This window comes from Medicago truncatula, chromosome 3 (genome assembly GCF_003473485.1).
Source record: "Medicago truncatula cultivar Jemalong A17 chromosome 3, MtrunA17r5.0-ANR, whole genome shotgun sequence".
Classification (NCBI taxonomy): domain Eukaryota; kingdom Viridiplantae; phylum Streptophyta; class Magnoliopsida; order Fabales; family Fabaceae; genus Medicago; species Medicago truncatula.
The window spans coordinates 53,278,922-53,306,834 of NC_053044.1; the positions used below are offsets into that span (position 1 = coordinate 53,278,922).

General features: G+C 31.3%; 2 protein-coding genes and 1 long non-coding RNA gene across 3 annotated transcripts; 2 read left to right on the forward strand and 1 right to left on the reverse strand.

The window, feature by feature from the left end:
* On the reverse strand, positions 1 to 2,366 carry LOC25490038 (uncharacterized). Its single transcript, XR_003010051.2, has 5 exons — positions 1,722 to 2,366; positions 1,517 to 1,622; positions 1,093 to 1,422; positions 931 to 1,002; positions 1 to 521 (listed from the first exon to the last, which is right to left on the reverse strand). It is a non-coding gene; the product is annotated as an uncharacterized lncRNA (long non-coding RNA).
* Positions 2,367 to 7,652: 5,286 nt separating this feature from the next.
* Positions 7,653 to 9,883, forward strand: LOC25490040 (probable 2-oxoglutarate-dependent dioxygenase AOP1). Its single transcript, XM_013606447.3, has 3 exons — positions 7,653 to 8,078; positions 9,078 to 9,408; positions 9,496 to 9,883. The coding sequence occupies exons 1-3, from the start codon at positions 7,702 to 7,704 to the stop codon at positions 9,739 to 9,741; spliced, it is 954 nt and encodes a 317-aa protein (XP_013461901.1). The 5' UTR covers positions 7,653 to 7,701; the 3' UTR covers positions 9,742 to 9,883.
* Positions 9,884 to 16,381: 6,498 nt separating this feature from the next.
* On the forward strand, positions 16,382 to 22,401 carry LOC25490041 (coiled-coil domain-containing protein 93). Its single transcript, XM_013606448.3, has 8 exons — positions 16,382 to 16,664; positions 16,754 to 16,939; positions 17,054 to 17,133; positions 18,061 to 18,100; positions 18,259 to 18,366; positions 19,319 to 19,399; positions 20,825 to 20,947; positions 21,942 to 22,401. The coding sequence occupies exons 1-8, from the start codon at positions 16,527 to 16,529 to the stop codon at positions 21,984 to 21,986; spliced, it is 801 nt and encodes a 266-aa protein (XP_013461902.1). The 5' UTR covers positions 16,382 to 16,526; the 3' UTR covers positions 21,987 to 22,401.
* Positions 22,402 to 27,913: the final 5,512 nt, after the last annotated feature.

Sequence of the window (27,913 nt, forward strand, 5' to 3'; positions counted from 1 at the left end):
TTAGTGTGGCTAATTCATTACGATTCCAGAAAAATTAAAGTACATCATCGAAAATAAAAGGAGGAGCTTCAATCCACGATACACAAAAAGCACAAGTTGACACTACTTAAACTATGTCTGAATCAACAATACTCAATTAGATGCAAGGCAGACAAACAAAGGCATAGTCAACTGACATGGGATTTTTAAACTTTCGAAGTCTTAATGCGCTTAGACACTGGCATAGGTTTGTTAATTGACCCTTCGCCGACTTCAGGTTTGTCAAAATCAGAGCCCACACTATCAGTTGTCCTCTTGCCAACTCCCTTGCTCTTCGGTGTTTTTTCATTGTCCATCCGCTTGCCAATTACCTCACTGCTTGGTGTCTTGTCATTGTCCTTAGTATTTTCCACTCCCTTACGGCTAGGTGTTATGTCTTCACAATCCTTATTCCTTCCCACTCCCTTACTGCTTGGTGTATTCTCATTGTCCTTCATCTTGTTATCAGATTTTGTAGAATCACCGCCCTCAATTTGAATATGCTGCAGTTGACATACATGTGAAAATAAGCAAGATGACCATCTAAAATAAGGACTTTTATACTTCAAAATGGTTATAAACAAAAGTGAGACAAATACAGTTGGTGTTTTATAATCCACACAAAATGATTTAACCAGAGGATAGCAAGATATAATAATAAATCCTTCTGGACTTCACATGTTGAAGACATTCTAATGGCTGAAAATAAAGTATTTCAGACAGAATAGACTTTCCAGTTCAATAACATGTTTTTTAAAGTAATTCTAATAAAATATTTGATCGTGATGGCGTTAGTCGTATAATGGAATGAAATGTTAATGATATAACTGAGTCGTAGAATAAGGACAACGAATGGGTCGTTTTTAAACATGAAGAAAAAATTTGATTATATTATAGTATAGGTAATGTTACCTCCACTGGCGTGTCACCGGATAGATTCAGCATATTGTCGTGTGTATCTTCGTCTATATCTTCATGACCAACCTTCATAAAAAAAACTTACTTGATAAGTAAAAAATAAACTACATTATATAATCTGTATATGGATCATTAACATAAGTTTAAAGAAGGTACCTTAATATTATGCAAAGTTACAAATCTCTTAATAAGATCGACATCATCAGACACCCGCTTCACAACTTAGTTACGCCATCCATGCTTCAAGTTGCCATCAGTTATCTCGACTTTAAACAACATTTTTTTGTCTATGAACAAATCCAGATCAGCAGGATATTCGCCATTGTAATGTTGTGAAGAGTCACAAATTGATTCATCAGATGTCCTTTTGACAGCATAGTTGCGCCAATTATGCATTAAGTTCCCATCCGTAATTTCAACCTTAAATAGCATTTGTTTTCCAACAAAAATATCCAACTCATTGGGATACTCGCTTGAGGGTTTACCCTGATCAAATAAAACGCACTCCAAATTAATAACATGCATAAAAATACAATCATATCACAATAAAAAAGCTATAACCAAAGTGATCATAATTTACCTGACTGTTTGCCTCAATCAAATCTACATAGTTTTGCACGTTACGATCAAACAGAATGAACGTTGTCGAACCAGTGTTGTCCATCACTTGAATGTGCACCTTGTACCTAAACCATTCGAGAAACCATTTAAATCTGAATCTGTAAATTATTTTATACCATTTGAGAAACCATTTTACACTGTCAGTGCATAAAAACTCAATTCACCTGACGCCAAAAGGAGAGGACATTAGATTTAACGGCACAAGCAGGAGGACCATAATCATAAAAACCAGCAACACCACGATAAATCTTAAACTACGAAATATAAACAAACGGCGTTCAAGCGCGTTGTTAACAGATTGACGAAAAGCTTCACGCGAATCGGAACTGGAACCAGAAAGCAGTGATTGAAGGGATATCTCGACTTAGAGATTGTTTAGCGCTTGAACAGCAACATCAATATCAGGTTTAGATGCGGAGGATGATTTTAGTGAGCGGACGGTGTTGGAAGGAAGGAAGAAAAGCACGGTGAACCTCAAGCAGATATTTCCTAGTATTGCAATGACAAATATTGCCCAAATCATAAAAAAAACTCTAAAAAAAATTGAAGCAACATGCATTAATCAAAGCAATTTCAACAAAAATTTAAGGTTGAAGTTGTCGGAGAATGAATTTGAAGAGAATAAGAGAAAAGAAGGAGATTCGACCTGGTGTGAATAGGAAAGTGAGAAACAGAGAAATCAACCGAGATCTCGACGGAGGAGGCAAGGGCGAGCAAAGAAAGGTAGATGCATGGGATGAGAGGGGAGGGAGAGAAGAGGATTGTAGAGATGAAAACGATAACAATGAGAATGAGACGTGTATTGAGTTGTGTATTGGAAACGATTAAAATACATGCATTGTAATTTTCAAAACAACTCATGTTAAAGAAGGGTTATGAGTCGTTGATTTCAATTGACATCGAATCAACGGTCCAAATGTTTTGGAGCCAAAATGAATTAGATTTAAGGTTGGAACTAGAGTAAACATGTTTGTTAGGATTAGATATAAAGGATTAAAAAAAATAGTAACAGTTAGGTTAAATTATTAAAAGAACAATTATGTTAAATAAAATAAATTTTAAAATTGAAATCGCTAATGTAGTGAAAGTGTGAAAAGAAAAAATTGATATGGATATTTACAATTAGGAGTAAATTAAATATTATGTGTTCTCTTAATCAATGGTTGTGATCGCTTAGTCAAAATTAAAAAGTGAGTCGTATTTCAAAAATTAATTGTATATTTTTAACAAATCCAACATCGAAAAATGTGGATTTGTCAATTTATTAAAATTTATTTGCAGTGAGTGTTACTATTTGAGATTTATGCAATTAAAATAATTTTTTATTACATTTATACAATAGAAATATACTCCTTCCGACCTAAATTATAAGAAAAAAACTCATTTTGTTGTCTCAAATTATAAGAAAAAGATTATACATAGACTTTGATACACTGACCTTGATTCACGGGATAAATTGTCATTTATGAAAAATTGTTACTGCTGAAGAGTTTTTACTATTTCGAATATCACCTTACTTCAATTCTACAATTATATTGTCATTGATTAAATTAAACTATCATGCACTTGACGAGTTTTAACTAATAAAAATTCTTAATTAACTCAAATCCACAGGATAAATTGTCGCTGATAAACTAACTTTGATGCATGGTGAAAATTGTCATTTATAAAAAACTGTGCACGCTAAAATGTTTATACTATTTAGAATATCACTTCAATTCAACAATTATATTGACCTCTTATCAACTAAAATGCACGGGATATGTGAGCATTGACAAAAGTTTCGTATATAGGTGAAATGCATAGGAGAAGTGGGCATTGACTAAAATTTTAGAAATAACTCATATGCACATGATAAGTGAGCATTGACAAAAAAATTGTAGATAACTTTGAAATGCATGGGAGAAGCTGACATTGGCTAAAATTTTAGAAATAACTGAAATGCACGAGATAAGTTGCCACTAACTAAACTAACTTTGATACACCAAACAACTTTAATATAAACATGAGAATAATGTTCTTAAGTCATTTTCAATAAATTGATCCTGATAAAACTTTTATATCATTTAGAATATCACTTCACTTCAATTCTACAATGATATTGAACTTAATTAACTAAAATGCACAAGATAAATGAGCAATATCTAAAATATCGTAAATAACTAAAATGCACAAGATTAAAATTTCAGAAGTAACTTAAATGCACGGGATAAGTTATCAATGACTAAATTAACTTTTATACACGACACAAGTTGTTATTTATAAAAAATTGTTCACGATAAAACGTTTATACTACTTAAAATAACACATCCCTTCAATTTATTGGACACACAATAATATTGAACCCTCATGGATTAAAATGCACATGATAAGTGGACGTTGACTAAAATGCTCAAGAGAAGTTAACATTGATAAATTAAATTGTCATGTACTTGACAAATGTTCACTAAAATTTTTTCAGAATTAACTCAAATACATGAGATAAGTCGTCACGCACTAAACTAACTTTTACCAATATCAAGAATGATAGAGTATTTTCACTAAACTAACTTTTAACAAACTGATGATAAGAGTATTTACAATTAGAAGTAGGTTCAATATTAGAGTTTAATGATGGTGGGTTGACCGATCAAAATAACTTTGCACACACAATCAATTAAAATATTTTGAATTGCCACGTAAATTAAAAACATTAATTCATATGACAATTCTAAATGTTTTAACAGGTTATCTTAACAAATAAAAAATGTTTTAATTGGTTGTATGTGCATAATTGTTTTGGACTATCAAGTCACTACCATTGAACTCTAAATATTATTTGTACTCTTAATTAGTGGTTGTGATCACTTAGTCAAAATTAAAAAGGGAGATATGTATTTCAAAAATTATATTAAATCATCATCAACTAAAATGAATGGAATAAGTGGACATTGACTAAATTTCGTAAATAATTAAAATGCATGGAAAAATTGGACATTAACTTAAATAGTTATCAATCATAAATAGTTAAAAACAACACTTATACATAGAACATTTTGTCACTGATAAATTTTAAAACAATTATTATGCACATGATAAGTTAGCAAACATATTATAAAATTATATAAGCCGATAATTATTATACACTTGAAAAATTGTCGTTGCTAAAAATTTATACAATATTTTCTTCAAAAAAAAAGAAAGAAATCTAGACAATATAAAAAAGTCTATACATTGTAAGAAATTAAGGGATAAGGTGGGTATATACTAAAGTTTCAGAAATTACTAAAATGCATGAGAGGAGTTGGCATCAATTAAATAGAACTATCATGCATGAGATAAACTGTCATTAATAAAATGCACTAAAACGTTGATATTGATTAAACTAAATTATCATGCACTTGAAAAGTTTTCAGTGATCCTATTATTTCATAATTAACTTAAATGCACGTGTTAAGTTGTCACTGACTAAACTAATACTGATACACAGGACATGTTATCATTGATACAAAATTTATAACAATTATAATACACAGACCATGTTGTTATTGATATAAATTTTAGAATAATTTAAGAGTAAAATCAATTGTAGAAGCTAAGAACTACAAATTGTAGCTTCAAGTAGAATCAATTGTACAAGCAAAATTGATTCTACTTTAAATCATCCAAACATCATATAATCAATTAAACAACCTCTAGAATCACTTTTGACCCTCTAGAATTGAAACCAAACACATGCTTCTAAATATAAAAAACACACAGGATCAAGATTTTTGAATGGTAAATATAAAAAACACGGGACAAAGATTTGTGAATGCTAAATATAAAAAATACAAAACCAAGATTTATGAATGATAAATATAAAATATATGGACCAAAATTTGTGAATGATAAATATAAAAAAAAAAACTGAACCAAAATTTCTGAATGATAAATTTACATAAAGCATGAGACCAAAATTTGTGACTTATAAATTTACAAAAAAACACGGGATCAAAATTTGTGAATGATAAATATAATAAACACGAGACCATGTTATTTTAAAACAATTCAATTTATATAAAATAGTTTGAAAAAGAATTACATTTAATTGAATATCATATATAAAATTAATTAAATATAATTCAATTAAATATTTTGAAATTAAAGACAATATTTATATACAAATATCATATATTTTGCTTTTAAATAAATAAATAATCAATATCTAAAATATCATTATCGAAATTATTTATAAAAAATACCATATATTCAAGTTTTAACTGTAAAAATCGTCCACCCCGACAGGTACCCGTGAGTTGGCACGGGTATACTTACTAGTTGTATATATGAAACAATCAACTACAAACTATGTCATATTGGGAAGGAGCTGAAGTGGAAGAAAGAAATAGAAGAAGAAATAAGACCAAAAGAGTTGGTTGCTTGAATTTCAAACATAAACTTCACCGCATTCAATTGTGGGACTTAAAATTTGGCGGGTTTGATTTTTAAAGTTGCCACTACTTTGTATATTATTTCATCCGTCTCATAATAATTGTCTTTTAATACTTTTTTTGTTTTTCTTAAAATAATTGTTACTTTAAAATATCAACGCATCATGTTTTTTTTCTCTATTATTATACATTTATTTATTGAATTTCATTCAACTCCAACTAACTACAATTAATAATGGTATTTTAGTAAATGATATTAATTTTACTATTGAAATCAACACAATTAATCATTTTTTTTAATAATCGTGCACAAACGTTAAACGACTATAATTTAGAGACGGAGAAAATAAATAAGATTAGATTTAAGTTAGATTAGATTTATTTTTTTAAGGATTATCTTTATTTTTTTTATTAGTTTTACAGTAGTTTTATTTTATTCTTAAAAATATTCGATATGCCATTTTGATAGGTGATGTGGTAATTAATGAAAAAAATATTGTTATTTTGCGAAAACAGTTTTTTATAATGTGTTCAGGTTTATTGTTTGGGTAGGCTTGGCTTCTTTATGCATAATTGATTCAAGTTCAATGTATTTCTCTTGGGTCAAAATAATGAAATAAGAATTGGGAATAAAGTTCAATGTACATGACTTATTATTATCCTCCAAAGATAATTGGGTTCACTCTCTCGCCACACAAGGAGGGTTGTGCTGATTCAGGGCGCACCAGATTTATTTAAAGAAAAATTAAATCGCAACCGTTAATTAAGATATAATGGTTATTATTAAGTCCTCTCATCTCTCATAATAGCACTCCTCTTATTTGATATGCAATCTATATACACACGTGTGCGCGCTTTCTAGATACTTTTCCCAATAGTATATCTTATGATAAGTGTCATTTGTACATGATTATTTCACATCAAATAGTATAACTAAAGGTTCCCTAAAAAAAATTATAACTAGAGGTCTTCGATTTTAATCAAGTCTTTGAAATGTAATAATGTTATATCTTTTAAAGAAGATTTTTGTTATCCATTATAATCATATCCAACTTAAAAATTAGTTTTTACAGTTGCGCGTAGAGTATACGCAATTCACACACACAAAAATGTAAATAGAAAATTATAACAAAGATAACGATTTAATAAAATTAATTTAATTTTTTCGATTAGTGGTGTATTTTCCCACTATCATAAATGCAAGTTTGACTGTAAAAAATAAAAATAAAAATAAAATAAGTTTGACTATAATATTATGGAAACAATTGATTTTACTAAAATGACATTGGTTATGAAATGAAGGGATTATATATATATATATATATATATATATATATATATATATATATATATATATATATATATATATATATATATTCACTGGGTCTTAAATATTAGGAAAAAGTCAAATATATTTGGTCTAGTCAGATACATTTGACTTTTTATTAAATATATATTAAAAAATTAAATATATATTAAAGACTAGAAGGAGCTTTTGTTTTATCTTTATCCTTAAAAACAAATTCATTCAACCATTTGATAGGTGATGATATATAATAGTCATTTGGTAGGTGATAATATATAGTAAAAAATAAAATTGGTCAATTAAAATTAAGTTGACTTTCATATTAATTTATATATTGTCACTATATATAGATGAACTTGCTTGAAAACAATACATACGATTCACATATTGAAATAGAGAAGAAAAAAAAAAACAAGAAAAAAGGAAATGGGTAGTGAGATTGAGATCCCAATTTTGGATTTTCGTAAAAGTAGTGGAGTGACATTAGAAGAAGGCAGTGAAGGGTGGAAAGAAATGAGCAAGAAAGTGAGAGAAGCATTTGAGAGTCATGGTTGCTTCTTCTTAAAGTGTGATGAAATACCAAATGAATTACGTGAAAAAATGTTCACTGGTATGAAATCATTGTTTGATCTACCTGAGGAGACCAAGCAGAAGTTCTCTAACCCAGGGGCTTATAGGGGCTATACAGCCAATAGTCATGTCATTCCCCATTGTCAAAGCTTTGGAATTGATGATGCTCTTAAGCCAGATACGGCTCAAGGCTTCACTAACCTCATGTGGCTCGAAGGAAATCCAACTTTTTGGTAATTAATTATTTTTTATTCTATTTTGTCAAATTTTTATTGTTATTTTAGTATTGCATTAACTTTTGATTTATATTGAGGAGTTAATTAAGTTTTTAATCCCTATAAATATATCAAATTTTATTTTTAATCCCTATAAAAATAAATCGCATTTTTAGTTCCCACAAAAAAAATCATCTTCATTTTAAGTCCATGACATTAAGAATAAGGAGGGGTGATATGACACTACCATATCATTTTTTTTGGGAAAATCAACACATTAAAATTTCAGATATAATAATTTTGTTTACCAAAATTAATTATAAAATTCGAAATACCTAAAACACTATCACCTTCCTTCTTTCCATCACCTACAACTGCCCTCACCTTCTTCTTCTTTCCATCAAACCCAACCCTCAATTTTATTCATATTTTATTTTTCTTAAACTTTGTTTACTTCTGGATCCATCATCAAATCCAATGGCAACAATTCTCCTCAATTTTTTCCATTTATTTGACTCCTGGGTTGTGTTTTATTTTTTGGGTCGTATTTGTCTTTGAGTTCGATTTCATTACTAGGTTTGATTTAATTTCTAGATTCGATTTCTATTTCATGATTGATTTTCAATTGTGCTTTATGCTCGTGAGTGATTCATGGTTTTGTTTGTGTTTATGTTGGTGAATGAACAAAAGCCCCAAATTTGGGTTGTTAGTTTTTGTATTTTATAATTTAACCATTTTTTATAATTTTAATTGTTTTAATTTAATTGCTTTATTTTTAAATTCTAAAAATAAAATCATACTCTTTATTACATAAGATGTCATGCCATCAAATTTATTGAAGTGTTAGTGTAGGGATTAAAAAATGTGATTATTTCTATAAGGACTAAAAACGAAACTAAACATGTTTATAGGGACTAAAAACTTAATTAACATATATTGAAAAAGTTTACTATAGTAATTTTTGGTTAACAATATTTTATTATTTGGTAATGGACGTAATCGATGATATATATGCAGTGAGACACTAAGTTCCCTGACCTCAAAAACACGTGAACTAAGCTTGCTTATCTTGAAGATGGTGGTGGAGGGCTTTGGCCTTCCTGAAAAATACATCTCAGAAGTTGAAGAGTTGAATAACACAAATGATTCACGAATGACTAGGTACCAACTTCCTGAAGACAACAAGCATCTCGAGATTGCTCTAGTACCTCACACCGACAAAGGCTCCCTAGCTCTTATATGCGACAACGATGTCCAAGGTCTACAAGTGTTACCCAAATCAGGCAATTGGGTTGACATAAGTATTCCACCAGATGGTTTTGTGGTAATTGTTGGCGACATGTTGAAGGTAGTCTTTACCTATATATATATATATAAATGAGATATCAAGTTTTTGTGTATTTACTTTTTATTTTAATTTTACCCTAATTTATAGGCATGGAGCAATGGGAGATTTCAGGCTGTTACACATAGAGTGGTGACAAGGGGAGACAAAGAGAGACTTGCTTTTATTCTTTTTGGAGTGCCAAAGGAAGATGCAGTCATTAAGGTGCCCTCTGAGTTGGTGGATGACAAAGATCACCCTCTTCATTATCGCCCATTTAAGTATGAGGAGTTCATAGATTATCATTATTCAACTCGCACTGAAAAGGCAGTACTTGAACAATTCGCTGGACTTTGATATCTTCTTATGTGATAAAGTCAATATCACCTTTTGTAACTGATTGGACACTCAAGTTTGCAATAAAGTTGAATCAATCAAATAACATGGATTGCCTTCTTGCCTTCACATAATGCAAACCTATTTATGTGCATGCTAGTTACACTCTTATATGTGTATTACAACAACGTGCAAATTCGTACTTCCTTCGTATTACAATTAGGTCTCTTTAGTATTTTTTTTCTTTTTCTCAAGGTAATACAAAGAGAGGCTCACAATCAAGGACTCAAAACCTAATAAGACTCTTTTCTCAAACGATGTTTTTGGTCCAATACAACTCAACTAAAACAAACCAATTATGTGCTTTGATAATCAATAGCAGCAACCAGAGAGGTATACAATAAAGCACAAGGCTTAACAAAGACACGAAACCTTAAAAGACTTTTCCTTTGATACGACGGCTTCGATCAATTCACAAGAGTTTGAGTTTTCCTTTATATAACCAAGATTTTGAATGGGTTTTTCTTCACAAACTAAACTATCAGCAGACCAAAACGAATATATGGTCTCCACAACTTTCTAGGAGCAAATATATTATTGCCTTAAATGTCTTGACAACCATTTTAGAAAACACGATAATGCATAAACCGACATTTGCAACTTCTAGAATCACACGCTTCTTGGACAACAATCCATGTGAGTCATATCTTCAATAAAATCTTCAGTGATCTCACGTTTAAAATAAATCTTCAAAGATTGCGAAACAAGGCACGCTACGATGTCGTACCAACATATCAAGACATCTTGCTAGAACATTTGTTTTAACAAAATGCGGCCAACTATAGTCTACAAAACTAACAATAAAAAATATTCTTACAATTAAAAACATTCTCTAGAAAAAATACTCTTTCAAAAAAATATGAAAGATTTATCCATTTCTTCTTATATTTTTGACCCCCAAAGTCTCTCTTTCCCTCCATACTCCTAAACATAATGTGAAATATTTCTTCATTTTTATCTATATTTCAAATCTCCCAAAGCCCTTCCCTCCCCTCCAAACTCCCAAACAAAGACTCAATGGTTGCAACACAAGAGAGTTTGAATCCCACTGTTGAGTTTTTAGATCTTGCGGTGATTTGTATTCCTTGATGAGTTTGCTCATATCTTTTTTATTTTATTTTTAAGATTGAGTTTACTCATATCAAATGAATATTTTTTGGATGTGTTTTAAACTTTAATTTTAGATTTTTTTAAAGGAAGATTTTTTTTACGAAACTAATTCCAGATTTTTAAGGCATGTATTTTATGTTTTAGTATTTTAATTTACTACTCACTCTGTCTCATTTTAATAGTCGTTTTAGAGTTTTGTGCGCGTTTAAAAGAAATGATTAGTTGAGTTGATTTCATTGAAATTAGTATAATGTATTAAAATACCCTTATGAATCGTAGTTTGTGGGAGTAGTTAAGTGTAGTAAAATTCAATAAATAAATGTATATTTAATGGGAAAAGTAACAACTTTTGCATTAAAATTTTAAAATAAAATTATTTTGAGATAAAAAAATGTTAAAAAGACAATTAAAATGAGAAGCAAGCCACATAATATTCATGTAGGTCCAACAAGAAGGATGCCACATAATTAAAAAGAGAAATCATATTTGTACAACCACGTTGTAACAACTTTTGAACAACATATTCTTTCAGGTGGAGGCTAGGATGAGGGAGCCAATAGGTCCCTCATGTCATGAGGGAGCAAAGATGCTTTTTTTTAACCTTAGGATTAAATGAATGGATTAGATCTTCTTCACATCAGCAAGAGAACACTTACATCTCTCCACACCCAATCACAACACATCATACACTCTCTCTCTCTACACATGACTCTCTTCCAAGTACAACAAAAATCTGTTCCTACAAAAAAAAATACATTTCTTTCTTCCTCACAATTTACACACCACACAAAAACTATGATGTGCTGTTTACAGTGGGAATTTGACATTGTTGAGAAAATAATTTGTACTCAGAACCAAGCATACGTATTACGTTGGAAAAAAACATGGATTTGCAAGTTTTGTCCTTGTTTCTTTCATATGTTAAAAGTGATGGATGAAGCAAGCATCCTCATACGGTTGCAGGTAAAACGCAGAATAGGTTGGTATCGACGGGTACGGCGAGTTCCTTAAAAATAATAACTGTGTTTGACTTGTGGATTTGCAAAATAAACATGTGCTTTCTCCTTGACTTTCAAATCCGTTCAAAACAACGTAAAAATCTTTGAATTTCACTGTATATCGTGTGAGATCCGATCGGGTCGTAATATGGGTCAAAAGACCCATTTTGAAGACGACGGGCGAAGAAGAAGACTTTAAAAAAAAAAACTAGCGAAAAAAAAAAAAATATTATGGGAAACCCATGGCTTGAACCGGAGACCTATTAAACAACTTATAACATACATAACCAAACGCAGCACACATAAACATTTGATATTTTTGGATTTTATTGTATTTAATTGTTGTTTCCAGTTTTGAATATAATTTAATTCATTTTCTTATGGATTTTTATATATAGTAAATCTTACATAGACACAAACCTAAATAAAATTTATATGGACACACATACATGAAAGATAATACTTTAACGATAAATGATATTAAGTGATGTGACTCTGTTGTTTTCTCTTTTAAATTTTATCATTTTTACGTGTTTCTGATTTTTTTTTATTTTAAGTTGTTTCCAACTAAGAATTTCTCTTCTGTTTAATAAATTCTACCGTTGAATAAGACCTAAGTGGACTAAGGGCGAAGTACAAACTCAAATTTTGACGATCAAAATTTTCGTTATAAGTCAATGCGACAAACTGTCTCTTGACTGAAATTCAAGTTTCTAATTCATTCTAAGTTTAATTAGGACACATCCAACGGTTGGAGCGATTTTGTTTGTTGTCGTTTAGGTAAGTTTCACTCGATAAACAAATGTAATTCCATGTTGACTAGGTTTCTAAAGGGATAGTTTGTCCGGTAGACACTTCTCCGAGATTCCGATCTGAGAAATTCCAGTTTCTGCTTCCTTCTAACTCTGTGAGGGTCACATCCAACGATGGGATCGACTAAACATGCTTCGTTTCCAGAGTTAGACATGTTTCAGTCACCGGGGAGGTGTCCTTCCTAGTTGACTGGGCTTCAGAAGGGATAGTTTGTCCGGTAGACAAGTCCCCGAGATTCCGATCTAAGAAATTCTAGTTTCTGCTTCCTTCTAACTCCGTGAGGGTCACATCCAACGGTGGGATCAACTAAACAAGTTTCGGTTCCAAAGTTAGACATGTTTCAGTCATCAGGGAGTTGACATTCTTAGTTGACTAGGCTTCGGAAGGAATAATTTCTCCAGTAGACACGTCTTCGAGATTCTGATCTGAGAAATTTCAGTTTCTGCTTCCGTCTAACTATGTGAGGGTCACATCCAACAGTGGGATCGACTAAACAAGATTCGGTTCCAAAGTTAGACACGTTTCAGTCATCGGAAAGTTGTTATTCCTAGTTGACCAGGCTTCGGAAGGGATAGTTTGTCCGGTAGACAAGTCTTCGGGATTCCGATCTGAGAAATTATAGTTTCTACTTCCTTCTAACTATTTGAGGGTCACATCCAACGGCGGGATCGACTAGACATGTTTCGGTTCCAAAGTTAGACATGTTTCAGTCATCGGGGAGTTGTCATTCCTAGTTGGCTAGGCTTCGGAAGGGATAGTTTGTCCGGTAGACACGTCTTCGAGATTCCGATCTGAGAAATTCTAGTTTCTGCTTCCTTCTAACTATGTGAGGGTCACAAACAACGGTGGAATCGACTAAACAAGATTCAGTTCCAAAGTTAGACACGTTTCAGTCATCGCGGAGTTGTCATTCCTAGTTGACTAGGCTCCGGAAGGGATAGTTTGTCCGGTAGACAAGTCTCCGGGATTTCGATCAGAGAAATTTCAGTTTCTACTTCCTTCTAACTATTTGAGGGTCACATCCAACGGTGGGATCGACCAAACATGCTTCGGTTCCAAAGTTAGACATGTTTAAGTCATCGGGGAGTTGTCATTCCTAGTTGACTAGGCTTCGGAAGGGATAATTTATCCAGTAGACAAGTCTTCGAGATTCCGATCTGAGAAATTTCAGTTTCTGCTTCCTTCTAACTATGTGACGGTCACATCCAACGGTGGGATCGACTAAACAAGATTCTGTTCCAAATTTAAACATGTTTCAGACATCGGGGAGTTGTCATTCCTAGTTGACTAGGCTTCGGAAGGGATAGTTTGTCCGGTAGACAAGTCTCCGGGATTCCGATCTGATAAATTCCAGTTTCTACTTCCTTCTAACTATTTGAGGGTCACATCCAACGGTGGGATCGACTAAACATGCTTCGGTTCCAAAGTTAGACACGTTTCAGTCATCGGGGAGTTGTCATTCCAAGTTGACTAGGCTTTGGAAGGGATAGTTTGTCCGGTAGACAAGTCTCCGGGATTCCGATCTGAGAAATTTCAGTTTCTACTTCCTTCTAACTATTTGAGGGTCACATCCAACGGTGGGATCGACAAAACATGTTTCGGTTCCAAAGTTAGACACGTTTTAATCACCGGGGAGCTGGACTTCCTAGTTGACTAGGCTTCTAAATGGATAGTTTGTCTGGTAGACACATCTTCGAGATTCCGATCTGAGAAATTTCAGTTTATGCTTCCTTCTAACTCTGTGAGTGTCACATCCAACGGTGGGATCGACTAAACATGCTTCGGTTCCAGAGTTAGACGCGTTTCAGTCACCGGGGATGTGTCCTTCCTAGTTGACTAGGCTTTTGGAGGGATAGTTTGTCTGGTAGACACGTCTTCGAGATTCCGATATGAGAAATTTTAGTTTCTGTTTCCTTCTAACTTGATAGGATTAATTTAATGATGATATTAAAGGATACTTAAATTAGTGTTGTTTTGATTTCATTTAATACAATATTAATATAATTAGAGTTGTTTAAGTGTATTTTTTAATATAATAGACTTAGGGTTATAATGCTATATAAGACACTTCAACCTACATCATTAGGAATGTTTTGCTGCATATTTGTTCAAGGACCAAACTTTCGTCTTCAAAGGCTATATGTTTTAGTTGTTTAATCCAATGTTATTTTACTCAGAACAGGTTCCTAGTGGTAAGTGGAATTTCTCAAATCTGAACTACACTTTATCATTCATGTATGTGTGCTCTTTTATATTTTTTACAGTTAAAAATTCATATTTAATTTATATTTTGTTAAAAAAAAAAATTAATTTTTTTGGGAGAGATTTTTTACAATAATCTACACATTTATGGACAATTTCATTAAGAAAATTACAAAAATTAACTTAAAAATAGGGATCAAAAGTAGTGATTTAAAATTTTATAGAGACTAAAAGTTGAAAGAAGATTTTAGAGGGTTTAAAACGAAAAGTTGGTATATTTATAAGGACCAAAAACATATTTAACCATTGATTATTTGATGACAATTCAAAACTTTCATCATTAATTAAATAAAATAAAAATCCTATAATGTATCAATTGAAATCGTGGTGCCGTTGGTAGTAAATGCGGACATTCTTTCATAAGTAGCAGGTTCAACTCTTGGCTACTCTTTTATTTTTTACTTTTTTTTTTAATTTCATCTTCTTCGCCCGTGGATTATAAAACGGGTTTTTTGACCCGATATTAGACCCGATCGGATATCCCTTGGTACACTATTTAATTTAACGACATTTACGGAGTTTTGATCGGAATTGAAAGGCATGAAGTAAGCACATACTTATTTTGCAAATCCACCAGCAAATCGTAGATAAATTTTTTAAGGTTCTTGAAAAAATGGAAACGGAAATTACGACATTTCACAGAGACGTTGATTGCTTTAGAATTTTAATATATTGATATGAATTTGAAACGTTGAGTGCTTTAGAATTTTAATATATTGATTTAAATTTGAAAACCCCAACATAAAATTGAATGAAGAATTTTTTTTTGAAGGAATTGAAAGAAGAATTATACAGTACGGAGTGTGATTCTTGACAGTGTAACGGATTTCGGAATGGTCTTGGACGGCGGCGGCGAACTGAAGGAGGCGGAGTGAAGCCATGGGTTGTGAAAAGAAGAGAGCTTTCTGTCAAAAAGAAAATAAGAGAAGAGAGGAGAGGTGAGGATAGAGAGGAGAGAGGGAGAGGGTTGATATGTTTGGGTTGAGTGTGGAGAGGTGCATGTGCTCTCTTGATGAGGTGGAGCAGATCTAATCCATTAGGTAAATCTCACCATTAAAAAGCACTCCCTCATGTCATGAGGGACCTATTCACTACCTCATGTTAGACTTCACCATTCTTTCATACTTATTTTGTATTCCCACTCTCTCTATTGTTTTTTTAAAAAAGATTATCCCAAAATTATCATAAAATGATTGTACAAATATAATTATTTAATTAAAAATTGTCAACTCAACCTAATATTGGGGAAAAATGACCTGGGGTTACAAAAAAAAAAAAAAAAAAAAGGATAAACTAGGGGATCAAAATGGCTTATTAGTTGGAGGGTTAAATATACAATTAAGCTTAAATTAAACACGCATTTCATCGAAGAGTCTATAAAAATGACTACAATGCCCTTACTCTTGGATTCCAAATATTATTGATACTCACGCTCTTTTCCCTGTTACTTACGCTTGAAATCAACACAAGAACGTTGTTGAATTGAACTTGTAATTTTCATTTTTGAATTTGTAATTCTCAGAATACTTTCATATTATCAATGGATTGCTTAACACAAGTTCGATGAGTGGCAATTTGGATGAACTGGATTGCCGGAAGATGAATGTTGTGGAGCAGTTATATGAATTAAGAGCAAGAATCAATAAGGAAGGTGTTGATTCTGCTGTGCACAAGTTGTACACTTCAATCAAGTCTTTGAAGGTGAATTATCAATTTTTTGTTAGCTATTAATCGCATTAAATTTAAAATTGAGTATAATGTGTTGCTTACGATATCCACTTTTAGTTCAGGATCTTGAAAAGAAGGAAAATCAGTTTCTGTTGAACCGCGATTTTAAGCATTCGCAACTTCAATCTGAGATTAGTGAATTAGAGAGGAAAATAGCAAATGACTGTGGTCATGGTAGCAAGAGTCTTACTGATGGGCTTCATCATTCTCTTACCGAATCACCTGAAAGATTCGATTTGATGAAAAAGGTAACAATTGGCATTGAGAATTTGGAATTTTCTTTGAGTAGTTCTTGATCCTTGCTTATTCCATTGTTTCAACTTTCAATTACCACAAACAAGTTTTTTTCCCCTTTCTGTTAGGAACTTGCTGCTAGACTAAGGGATGTAGTGGCAGTAAGACGACAAATTGATGACCTTCCCTGCCAATCGGAAATTGTCCAGTAAGTTTGCTTCTTTATACTCTGCATAACTCTTTCCTGAATGAAATTCAGATTAATATAATGAAAGCATGTCCCTTATTATCAATTACTTTTATCTATCCCTACAAGTGTCTAGAATATTTGTATTCACGTTGGAGTTATCTTCCTCACACAAATGTATCCTTGGATGAGATGAAATAGATACGTACAGGGATTTCATTTTTAAGAGTAATTAAAGAGATGGTAGGAAACAACAGAAAAATAGAAGGAAATTTTAACCATTGAATTCAAATCAGGTGGTTAAAATGGAGAATGACCTCAGGTGTTCTATGCAATACGAAAGTACCGCTCAAGCTAAAGTAAATATTTTTATCGGACAGAAGCGGTGCTGTAAGGGACAGAGTGTTGGGTTGTAACAAACCAACAAGAAAATAAATTAAGTGTAGCATAGATGAGGATGTTGTGTTGGATGTGTAGTAAGACTAGACGAGGTAAGATTAGAAATGACAACATTAGTGAGAGAGAGTTGGGGTAGCCGTAGCACCTATATTAGAAAAGATGGTGGAAACTAGACTAAGGTGGTTTGGGCGTGTAGAGAGAAGACATTGACTTCTTTAGTAAGGAGAGTAAATCAGATGAAGGGTAGTCAAATTACTAGAGGTAGAGGAAGACCAGAAAAAAATAAGAGAAACTATTAACAAAGATCTAAAGATTAATGAGTTGGATCGAAATATGGTATATGATAGAACATTATGGCATAATTTGATCCATGTAGCTGACCCCACATAGCGAGGTAAGGCTTGGTTGTTGTAATTAAAAAGATGGTACATGGATACGGTAAAAGCAATGGCATGCATATATGCCGGAGCAGGTTTGATGAGAATGTGGAACCTAGTTGTCTGGAATATATTATTATTTATTGAATATTTTTCATTTATGCTTGTGCAGGTACGAACACCGGCTCTCAGAACTGTATGCTCAAATCCAGGTTCATAAATTCTTTTGATAGACAGCTTTTATGAGGGAGGTAAACGTGAAAAAGTTTTGCTAGGGGGGTGATAATGCTGTTTACTGTTAACTCTATTCGACCATATTCTTTCTGGTTGTAATTATTTTAGAATGTCCTTGGTATTTGCCACTGTACAGGGAAAACATCGACAGACTCGCAAATACTATTCTACCTACAATGCTCTTTTGGAAATAAAAGAATTGATGTTAAAGGAAACATCTTTATTGAATTCGATCATTTCACAGGTATTCACTGGAGAATGCTGTAGATTTTTCTTTGACATTTGCCTTATGATTTTGTTTTGATATATTTTCCGTCATATTAAATATATTCCTCCAGGGGCCTCTCTTCTCTATTTGCTCTATCTGTTCAGGGCTGCTACTATTTAGTGCCTTTTGCCATTGTATTTATTTTCCTTCTGTAAATATCTGTTCTCCTAGCACATCCTGTTCTTAGTATTTTTCTTCTATATTAATACACTGATTCCCTTTTAAAAAATGCAATCTTTGTTCTCATAGCACCGCTTGCCTTCTTACATTTACCGTAAACTAACTATCCCGAAAAATTGAACTATTGGATGAAGGCACATGAATGGTTTTATTACATCTCTTAAGGTTTCCCTCTTTCCCTCATGCGAGAGTATTTTGGGTCTGAAGCATGGATAATACAGTAACTTATTTTACCATGTGCTGAAGTTTAATTATTTAGAACAATGACAGTGGCGAACATAGAATTCCTAGCCAACTGATCAGGGTAGGGATCCTCTCCATTTCTCAAAGGAAATGAAGGCCATTACTATAGATTAAGGTGTATAAAGACATGCATTCTAAGAATTTGAGACCTAATAAAGTTTTTATACACCCAAAACTATAGTAATGGAACCCTTTATATCTTTTGAGAAGTAGAGAGGATCCATACTCAATTGATCAAGGAGGCACTGATATCATGTCACGAATTAACAATCTCAAAAATTTGAGTTGTTGGGTGAAGAGACTTGGATGATCTTATTGCATCTTTTAATTTGGCTAGATTCTTCTACAGACTATTTCTGCCGTAATGTTTCTTGAACTTAAAGCATAGTGCAGAGAACCAAAATTGTTTGACCTAACATTTCATCATCTTATTTGTTAAGATTTTTTTTCCCTTTTTCTGAACAAGTTTTAGCTGTCTTCAATGTTTTTCCCTACATTATTGCAGTTTCAAGAGGCCTTTAGTAGCACTGATGGTCGTATAAAGCTTGTTCATTCCATGGAAGGAATTGTCAAGGGAAGTGAACAGGTAATGCTATTTTTGCATGCGTAAAAATTTGGAAGAGTTAACTGCAGCTCTTGAGTTGTTGTGTTGATTTAAGTTTAGACTTGTAAAAATATTGAAAAATTTGATTCGGGATTGTGCATCTGTACCATTCACACATGTGATTTTTTCCTTCCTCTTGCCTCTCGTTTTTAACCCTTTTGTTTGTCATCTTCATCACGCTTCTGTAGCGCCGCAAAATACACGAAACGGCGCTCGTTAACCCACACATAGGCAGCTACCGCTGCAGCTGCTATAGCTCTGGGAAATTCCAGGATTGACAATAAGACATTAGGCTATTTCGCTTGCATTTATGTATATTGACCAAGTCCATCATAGAATGATAAGGAGTTAGAAGATGATTCAATTATAAGATTAAAGCTAAATGGGTGAAATAGAGAAATGCGTGTGATGTGTGATTTTTAAGAAGTACCACTAAGGCTTCAGGAGTATTTTTACTGTACAATGTTGGGTTGTAAATACAAGAAAATAAATTTAGCGTTGCTGAGATAAGAGTGTTATGTGGATGAGTGGTTACATAAGAAAGTATAAGTTAAGAAATACAACTACCAGATATAAAATATTTGTTACACTCATTGTACAAAAGATGAGAAAGTCTCGTTTTATGTGGTTTGGGCATGTTTAGAGAAAGCTTGTATGGTTTGGGCATGTTTAGAGAAGGCTTGTAAAAACATTAGTATGGATGGTTGATTAGAGGTGGGAAAGATCAATTGTTAGATGAGAGAGACCAAATAAGACTTCATCCAAATCATTAAGAGAGATTAAGAGATAAGTGGTCTGTCCATCTTTGAACTAAATATGTGAACGGATTTTATGGAGTCAATTGATGGCTGACTTGGTGGAAAAAAAAGAAGCATAGTTATTGATGTATTTAAGCATATTAGCCATAGCATTCAGCCATGCACCCATTTCATATGTCATGTGTTTGTTGGGTTTCCTCTTTTATTTTATTGATCATTTGTTCCCCTTTGCCAACAGCAACAGTAGTAGTAACCTTAAACCCTTTTTGCTCTATTATCTTCATACAATCATAAACAAGTTAATGACAATTGATTTTCTTTCATACTGCTTCAACTTGTTTTGTTGGCATTTAAGAATCCTAATCAGGGATTGGATTAGAACGTTTATTAGAAGTCGTTATGTTTTGTTCTCCTTCTGATTATTATTTGGATAATAAGTTCATTACTTCTATATTTAATTTTTGTGATACTTACAGTGAAGAAAATTGAGTTTTTTATTATAAAAATGATTTTTTTTTTCATTACCACCAACAAAACCTTATATTACCATTTGAGTTTTGTTATTTTTCTTTTTATCATGAATACATATTTTCTTTCAATGAATGTGCTTTATGGGATTACATGTCTTAGCTGCTGCATATATGAACAGAAACTACGAAAGGTTCAACTAGGGCTTCAAGAAGAAGAGACAAATCTTAATGATCTTAAGGATAGATATGCTGCAGCAGTCGGTGAGCATAAGCGCTGCTATTCTCTGATGAAAGCTTTTCAGGTATGCTTTTCCTGTTTATTATATTATATGGCCACTTTGGTGGTAGAATGGTTTTAGTTTTTTGGTACCAAATTTTCATTAGGTTTAATTTTCATGGATTCATGGAGACCTTTTACTCCCATTTCATGATTAATAAATGTGTATCTTCTTTCTGAATGAGATCCTTGATATCTACAAAATATGTATGGTTTGAATTATTGAGCTGAGCTGAGTAAACTCATATTTTGAAAGACAAGGCTTTCTGTGCACTTATTTTCTGTAGTTAAACAACTCAATATAACACTTAACTACTCCGTGCCATGATCTCCGTTTATCTGATAAGGCTCACTCAATATCACAGTGCCAATCTTGCAGAGGTTTGATCTTCATGGGGACCTTTTCCCTCGCCTCATAATTGATAGTTGTGTATTTTCTTTTCTGTATGAGATCCTTGATATCTATAAATTGTATATGAATTCAATTCAATTAAATCGAGATGAGCTAAGTAAGCTCACTTAGAAAGACAAGGCACTTAATTTTTTAGTTAAAGACCCGGGTCCTGTTTGGATTGACTTATTTGAGCTTATATACTAGTATAAAAACTTATGAAACTATTTGGGAGAGCTTATGGAAACAACTTATGACGTTTCTATAAGTTTTCTAATTTAACTTATGAAAACAACTTATGGTTTATATGAAAACAAAACAATTTGACTTTATTTTCTCATTTATTATAGAAATAGCCTAACATAAATAATTATATAATAGGCATTTATGTTATAAGTGCTTAATTAATTTGTTTATCCAAATAGTGCTTCAACATCAGACGATCTACTGCAAGCCGTGTATCTGATATGGCATCGGTTGATTTGAGAATGACATTTTCCGAATTGACACTTTAGCTGGAAACTTTGCTCTTTGTACTCTAAACATATACGACTGCTGGTTGTCATTCTTATTGGCTTTAAATATTTTATCCGTTTTTACTTATCAAATAACTTTCTTTAATGGCCAGGAAAAATGCTCCAAGGAGAAGTTACGGTGTCAAAGTTCCAAATGAAAATTGCTGACGTCTGAGGTTGTGTTGCTTGAAATATTTGCATCAGTCAAAGCGGATCGATGATGGTCACAAGCTCACAATACCATGGTTATGGGTTAACAAGATCATCTGCAGTTTATAAACTGATGCGAGCTGCGGCTGTGATGACTGATGATTCACATTTGCTGACTATTATTTACAAGTTTTATTTAGCAATTAAATAAAACTTTTGTATGGTTTATTTGGGGTTTTACACAGTTTTCCTGTAAATGGAGATTATTCCAATCGGCAATCGGCCAAAAGGATTGAGGCACTCTCCAATTTATTTTTTACTATTTTCAAATGGTTAGAAATCCTTATCCTTTCTTATTATTATAAATTCATACTTCAGGTTGTCATACAGCGCGATAGCAAGAGTTTTTGTTTTCTGAGGCAAGATAGTTTTGTTATCTATAAATTTGCATTTAATTTATGGTCAACTTTAAGATTATATCTAAGGTCGATATTGTTTTACTATTCACTTTTAGGGAGATGTGTTAATTTTTGTGAGCAACATTTTCCAAAATTTAGCTGAGATAAAAGGAAAAGGTTTTGGGGGGTTTTGAAGGTTTCATTTGTCCAATTTTAAAGTTCCTTCAAATTGGGGGGTTAATCATATAAATTGACAATTTTGTCCTCTTAATAATTCAAAATTCCAATTTTAGACATTACTCAAATTATTACAATCTTTTTTAAAAACAACTTATTCAAAACAACTTATTTATACAAAACAGCTTATTACGACCTCATTTTCAAAAACCGCTTATTCAAAACAACTTATTTATACAAAACAACTTATTACGACCTCATTTTCAAAAACTGCTTATTTACATAAAGCAGCTTATTACGACCTCATTTTCAAAAACCGCTTATTCAAAACAACTTATTTATACAAAACAACTTATTATGACCTCATTTTCAAAAACAACTCATTCAAAACAACTTATTTATGCAAAACAGCTTATTACGACCTCTTTTTCAAAAACAGCTTATTCAAAAACAGCTTATTTATACAAAACAGCTTAATACGACCTCATTTTCTAAAACCGCTTATTCAAAATAGCTTATTTATACAAAACAGTTTATTACGATCTCTTTTTCAAAAACAGCTTATTTAAGCAAAAACAACTTAATACGATATCTTTTTCAAAAACAGCTTATTTATACAAAACAGCTTATTACGACCTCATTTTCTAAAACCGCTTATTCAAAACAACTTATTTATACAAAACAGCTTATTACGACTTCATTTTCAAAAACCGCTTATTCAAAACAACATATTTATACAAAACAGCTTATTACGACCTCTTTTTCAAAAACAGCTTCATCAAAACAGCTTATTTACGCAAAACAACTTAATACGATATCTTTTTCAAAAACAACTTATTCAAAACAGCTTATTTATACAAAACAGCTTATTACGATCTTATTTTCTAAAACCGCTTATTCAAAACAGCTTATTTATACAAAACAGCTTATTACGACCTCTTTTTCAAAAGCAGCATATTCAAAACAACTTATTTATTAAAAACAGCTTAATTCGACATCTTTTTCAAAAACCGCTTATTCAAAACAGCTTATTTATACAAAACAGCTTATTCAAAACAACGTATTTATGCAAAACAGCTTAATACGGTCTCTTTTTCAGAAACAGTTTATTTATATAAAATAGCTTATTACGACCTCTTTTTCAAAAACAGCTTATTCAAAACAGCTTATTTATGCAAAACAGCTTAATACGACCTCATTTTCTAAAACCGCTTATTCAAAATAGCTTATTTATACAAAACAGCTTATTACGACCTCTTTTTCAAAAACAGCTTATTTATGCAAAAACAACTTAATACGATCTCTTTTTCAAAAACAGCTTATTTATACAAAACAGCTTATTACGACCTCATTTTCTAAAACCGCTTATTCAAAACAACTTATTTATAGAAAACAGCTTATTACGACTTCATTTTCAAAAACCGCTTAATCAAAACAACATATTTATACAAAACATCTTATTACGACCTCTTTTTCAAAAACAGCTTAATCAAAACAACTTATTTACGCAAAACAACTTAATACGATCTCTTTTTCAAAAACAACTTATTCAAAACAGCTTATTTATACAAAACAGCTTATTACGACCTTATTTTCTAAAACCGCTTATTCAAAACAGCTTATTTATACAAAACAGCTTATTACGACCTTATTTTCTAAAACCGCTTATTCAAAACAGCTTATTTATACAAAACAGCTTATTACGACCTCTTTTTCAAAAGCAGCATATTCAAAACAACTTATTTATTAAAAATAGCTTAATACGACCTCTTTTTCAAAAATCGCTTATTCAAAACAGCTCATTTATACAAAACAGCTTAATATGACCTCATTTTCAAAAACAGCTTATTCAAAACAACTTATTTATGCAAACCAGCTTAATACGATCTCTTTTTCAAAAACAGCTTATTTATACAAAATAGCTTATTACGACCTCTTTTTCAAAAACAGCTTATTCAAAACAGCTTATTTATGCAAAACAGCTTAATACGACCTCATTTTCTAAAACCGCTTATTCAAAATAGCTTATTTATACAAAACAGCTTATTACGACCTCTTTTTCAAAAACAACTTATTTATGCAAAAACAACTTAATACGATCTCTTTTTAAAAAACAGCTTATTTATACAAAACAGCTTATTACGACCTCATTTTCTAAAACCGCTTATTCAAAACAACTTATTTATAGAAAACAGCTTATTACGACTTCATTTTCAAAAAACGCTTATTCAAAACACCATATTTATACAAAACAGCTTATTACGACCTCTTTTTTTTTCAAAAACAGCTTAATCAAAACAACTTATTTACGCAAAACAACTTAATACGATCTCTTTTTCAAAAACAACTTATTCAAAACAGCTTATTTATACAAAACAGCTTATTACGACCTTATTTTCTAAAACCGCTTATTCAAAACAGCTTATTTATACAAAACAGCTTATTACGACCTCTTTTTCAAAACCAGCATATTCAAAACAACTTATTTATTAAAAATAGCTTAATACGACCTCTTTTTCAAAAATCGCTTATTCAAAACAGCTGATTTATACAAAACAGCTTAATATGACCTCATTTTCAAAAATAGCTTATTCAAAACAACTTATTTATGCAAACCAGCTTAATACGATCTCTTTTTCAAAAACAGCTTATTTATACAAAATAGCTTATTACGACCTCTTTTTAAAAAAAAGCTTATTTACGCAAAACAGCTTAATACGATCTCTTTTTCAAAAACAGCTTATTCAAAACAACTTATTTATACAAAACAGCTTATTATGATCTCTTTTTCAAAAATAGCTTATTCAAAACAGACAGCTGTTTTGAATAAGCCCTTATTAAATAAGTTGTTTTGAATAAGCGGTTTTTGAAAATGGGGTTGTAATAAGCTGTTTTATATAAATAAGCAGTTTTGAATAAGTTGTTTTTGAAAAAGAGATAGTATTAAGTTGTTTTGCATAAATAAGTTGTTTTGAATAAGCTGTTTTTAAAAATGAGGTCCTATTAAGCTGTTTTGTATAAATAAGTTGTTTTGAATAAGCAGTTTTTGAAAATGAGGTCGTTATAAGCTGTTTTGTATAAATAAGCTGTTTTGAATAAGTTGTTTTTGAAAAAGAGATCGTATTACGCTGTTTTGCACAAATAAGCTGTTTTGAATAAGCTGTTTTTGAAAAAGAGGTCGTAATAAGCTCTTATGTATAAATAAGTTGTTTTGAATAAGCGGTTTTTTGAAAATGAGGTCGTAATAAGCTGTTTTGTACAAATAAATTGTTTTTAATAAGCTGTTTTTGAAAAAGAGGTCGTAATAAGTTGTTTTGTATAAATAAACTATTTTGAATAAGCGGTTTTAGAAAATGAGGTCATATTAAGCTGTTTTGTATAAATAAGCTGTTTCAAATAAGCTGTTTTTGAAAAAGAGATCGTATTAAGCTGTTTTGCATAAATAAGTTGTTTTGAATAAGCTCTTTTTGAAAAAGAGGTCGTAATAAGTTTTTTTTATATAAATAAGCTGTTTTGAATAAGCGGTTTTAGAAAATGAGGTTGTATTTAGCTGTTTTGTATAAATAAGCTGTTTTTGAAAAAGAGATCGTATTAAGCTGTTTTGCATAAATAAGCTGTTTTGAATAAGCGGTTTTTTAAAATGAGGTCGTATTAAGTTATTTTGTATAAATAAGCTGTTTTGAATATGTTGTTTTTGAAAAAAGAGATCGTATTAAGCTGTTTTGCATAAATAAGCTGTTTTGAATAAGCTTTTTTTTTAAAAAAGAGGTCGTAATAAGTTGTTTTGAATAAGCAGTTTTAGAAAATGAGGTCGTATTAAGCTGTTTTGTATAAATAAGCTGTTTTTAAAAAAGAGATCGTATTAAGCTGTTTTGCATAAATAAGCTGTTTAGATCTCAAAATATTACCCTTTTTCATCAAAAACTCATTATTTAAGAAGAAAGAAAAAAAAAAAGAGAAATTAGAGTTCAATAGCCAATTACACCTAGGGGCGGGAACTACATTGACTCAAGGGGATTCTGTTGCATACCCTCATTTTTTTTCTTCCTGAAATAAACCCCCCCGAAAATTGTGATATTGAACCCATGATTTTGACTTCAAAGATGATGAACGCACCACTAAACTATGTTGATGGATGTGTGTGATATATATATATATATATATATGTGTGTGATATATATATATATATCATGACTGTTGACAAAAAAAAAAAACTACATAATACACTAAAAGAAGCACAATAATTCTAATATACATATGTCAATCAATGTCGCTAATTCTACACCTTCTATTTATTTTTTGTTATGATGCAAAGCTTTTGGTTGACATTACCAGTAAAGTTTCTAAATGTTAGTTTATTAACAAAAAAAAAAAAAAAGCGTGTGACATTACCGGTATGACAAGCAGCTTAAAAAAAAAAATGTGACATTGAAAAATTCATATTTATTATTAGAAACGTACATAACATGTGGCACTTACAAACATTCAATGAAATCATGACATATCATTACTTTTTTTAATTAAAAAAAAATGAAAATAGAAACATAACCATCGTCATCCTTTTGCATCGTGGTATAGATCATGTCTTATTTTGAATCGCTCATAAACTGAATCTATGTTCTTGTTTTATATTTCTCTAATAGTATTTCTGAAAATCTAGGAACATGTTCAATATCAACCTTAAAAAAACATTCGGCCATCATATCTCAACTCATGGAAGAGAAAATTTCAACCTTTTAAGAGATCTGAATTTCCAAATGCAAAGTTATTAAAACTAACTATTTTAATAGAATTTGACCCATTGCTCAATTGGATTGCAATAATAACACCCAATACAGCATGATTTAGAAACAATCTCTACATAATTATGGTGTTACAATAAGCAGTGGATGAGACATAACCATCTTCACAATTTAAACAACAAGGGAAGTTTGGCGTTTCTAGAATTATTCCACCAGTTTAAGCAAAGAGAAAAGAAAGAAAACTCATTTTTTTTATTTAATTTTAACATTTTAATAATTTTTTAAGCTTTTATGACCTGTTATGATTTCATTGGATGTTTGTAAGTGCCACATGTTATGTATGTTTCTATGCAAGTTTTTCTCTTTATTATTTAAAAATTAAATTAAATATGAATTACAAATTACTCTTTAGTTGAAAATTATTTAAAATATGGGGTAAAGATGTTTCTTGTAAAAATTAAGTGGGTGTAACTTGCTAACCTGCACCTTAGTGTTTTAGGATGAGTGTAAATTAGTAGTCCCATATATATACCAATCCTAGTTTAGAAATATTAAACTAACATTTAGAAATATAACAATCCAAGTTTTTGAAAATTTTATATACACATTAAAATCGCA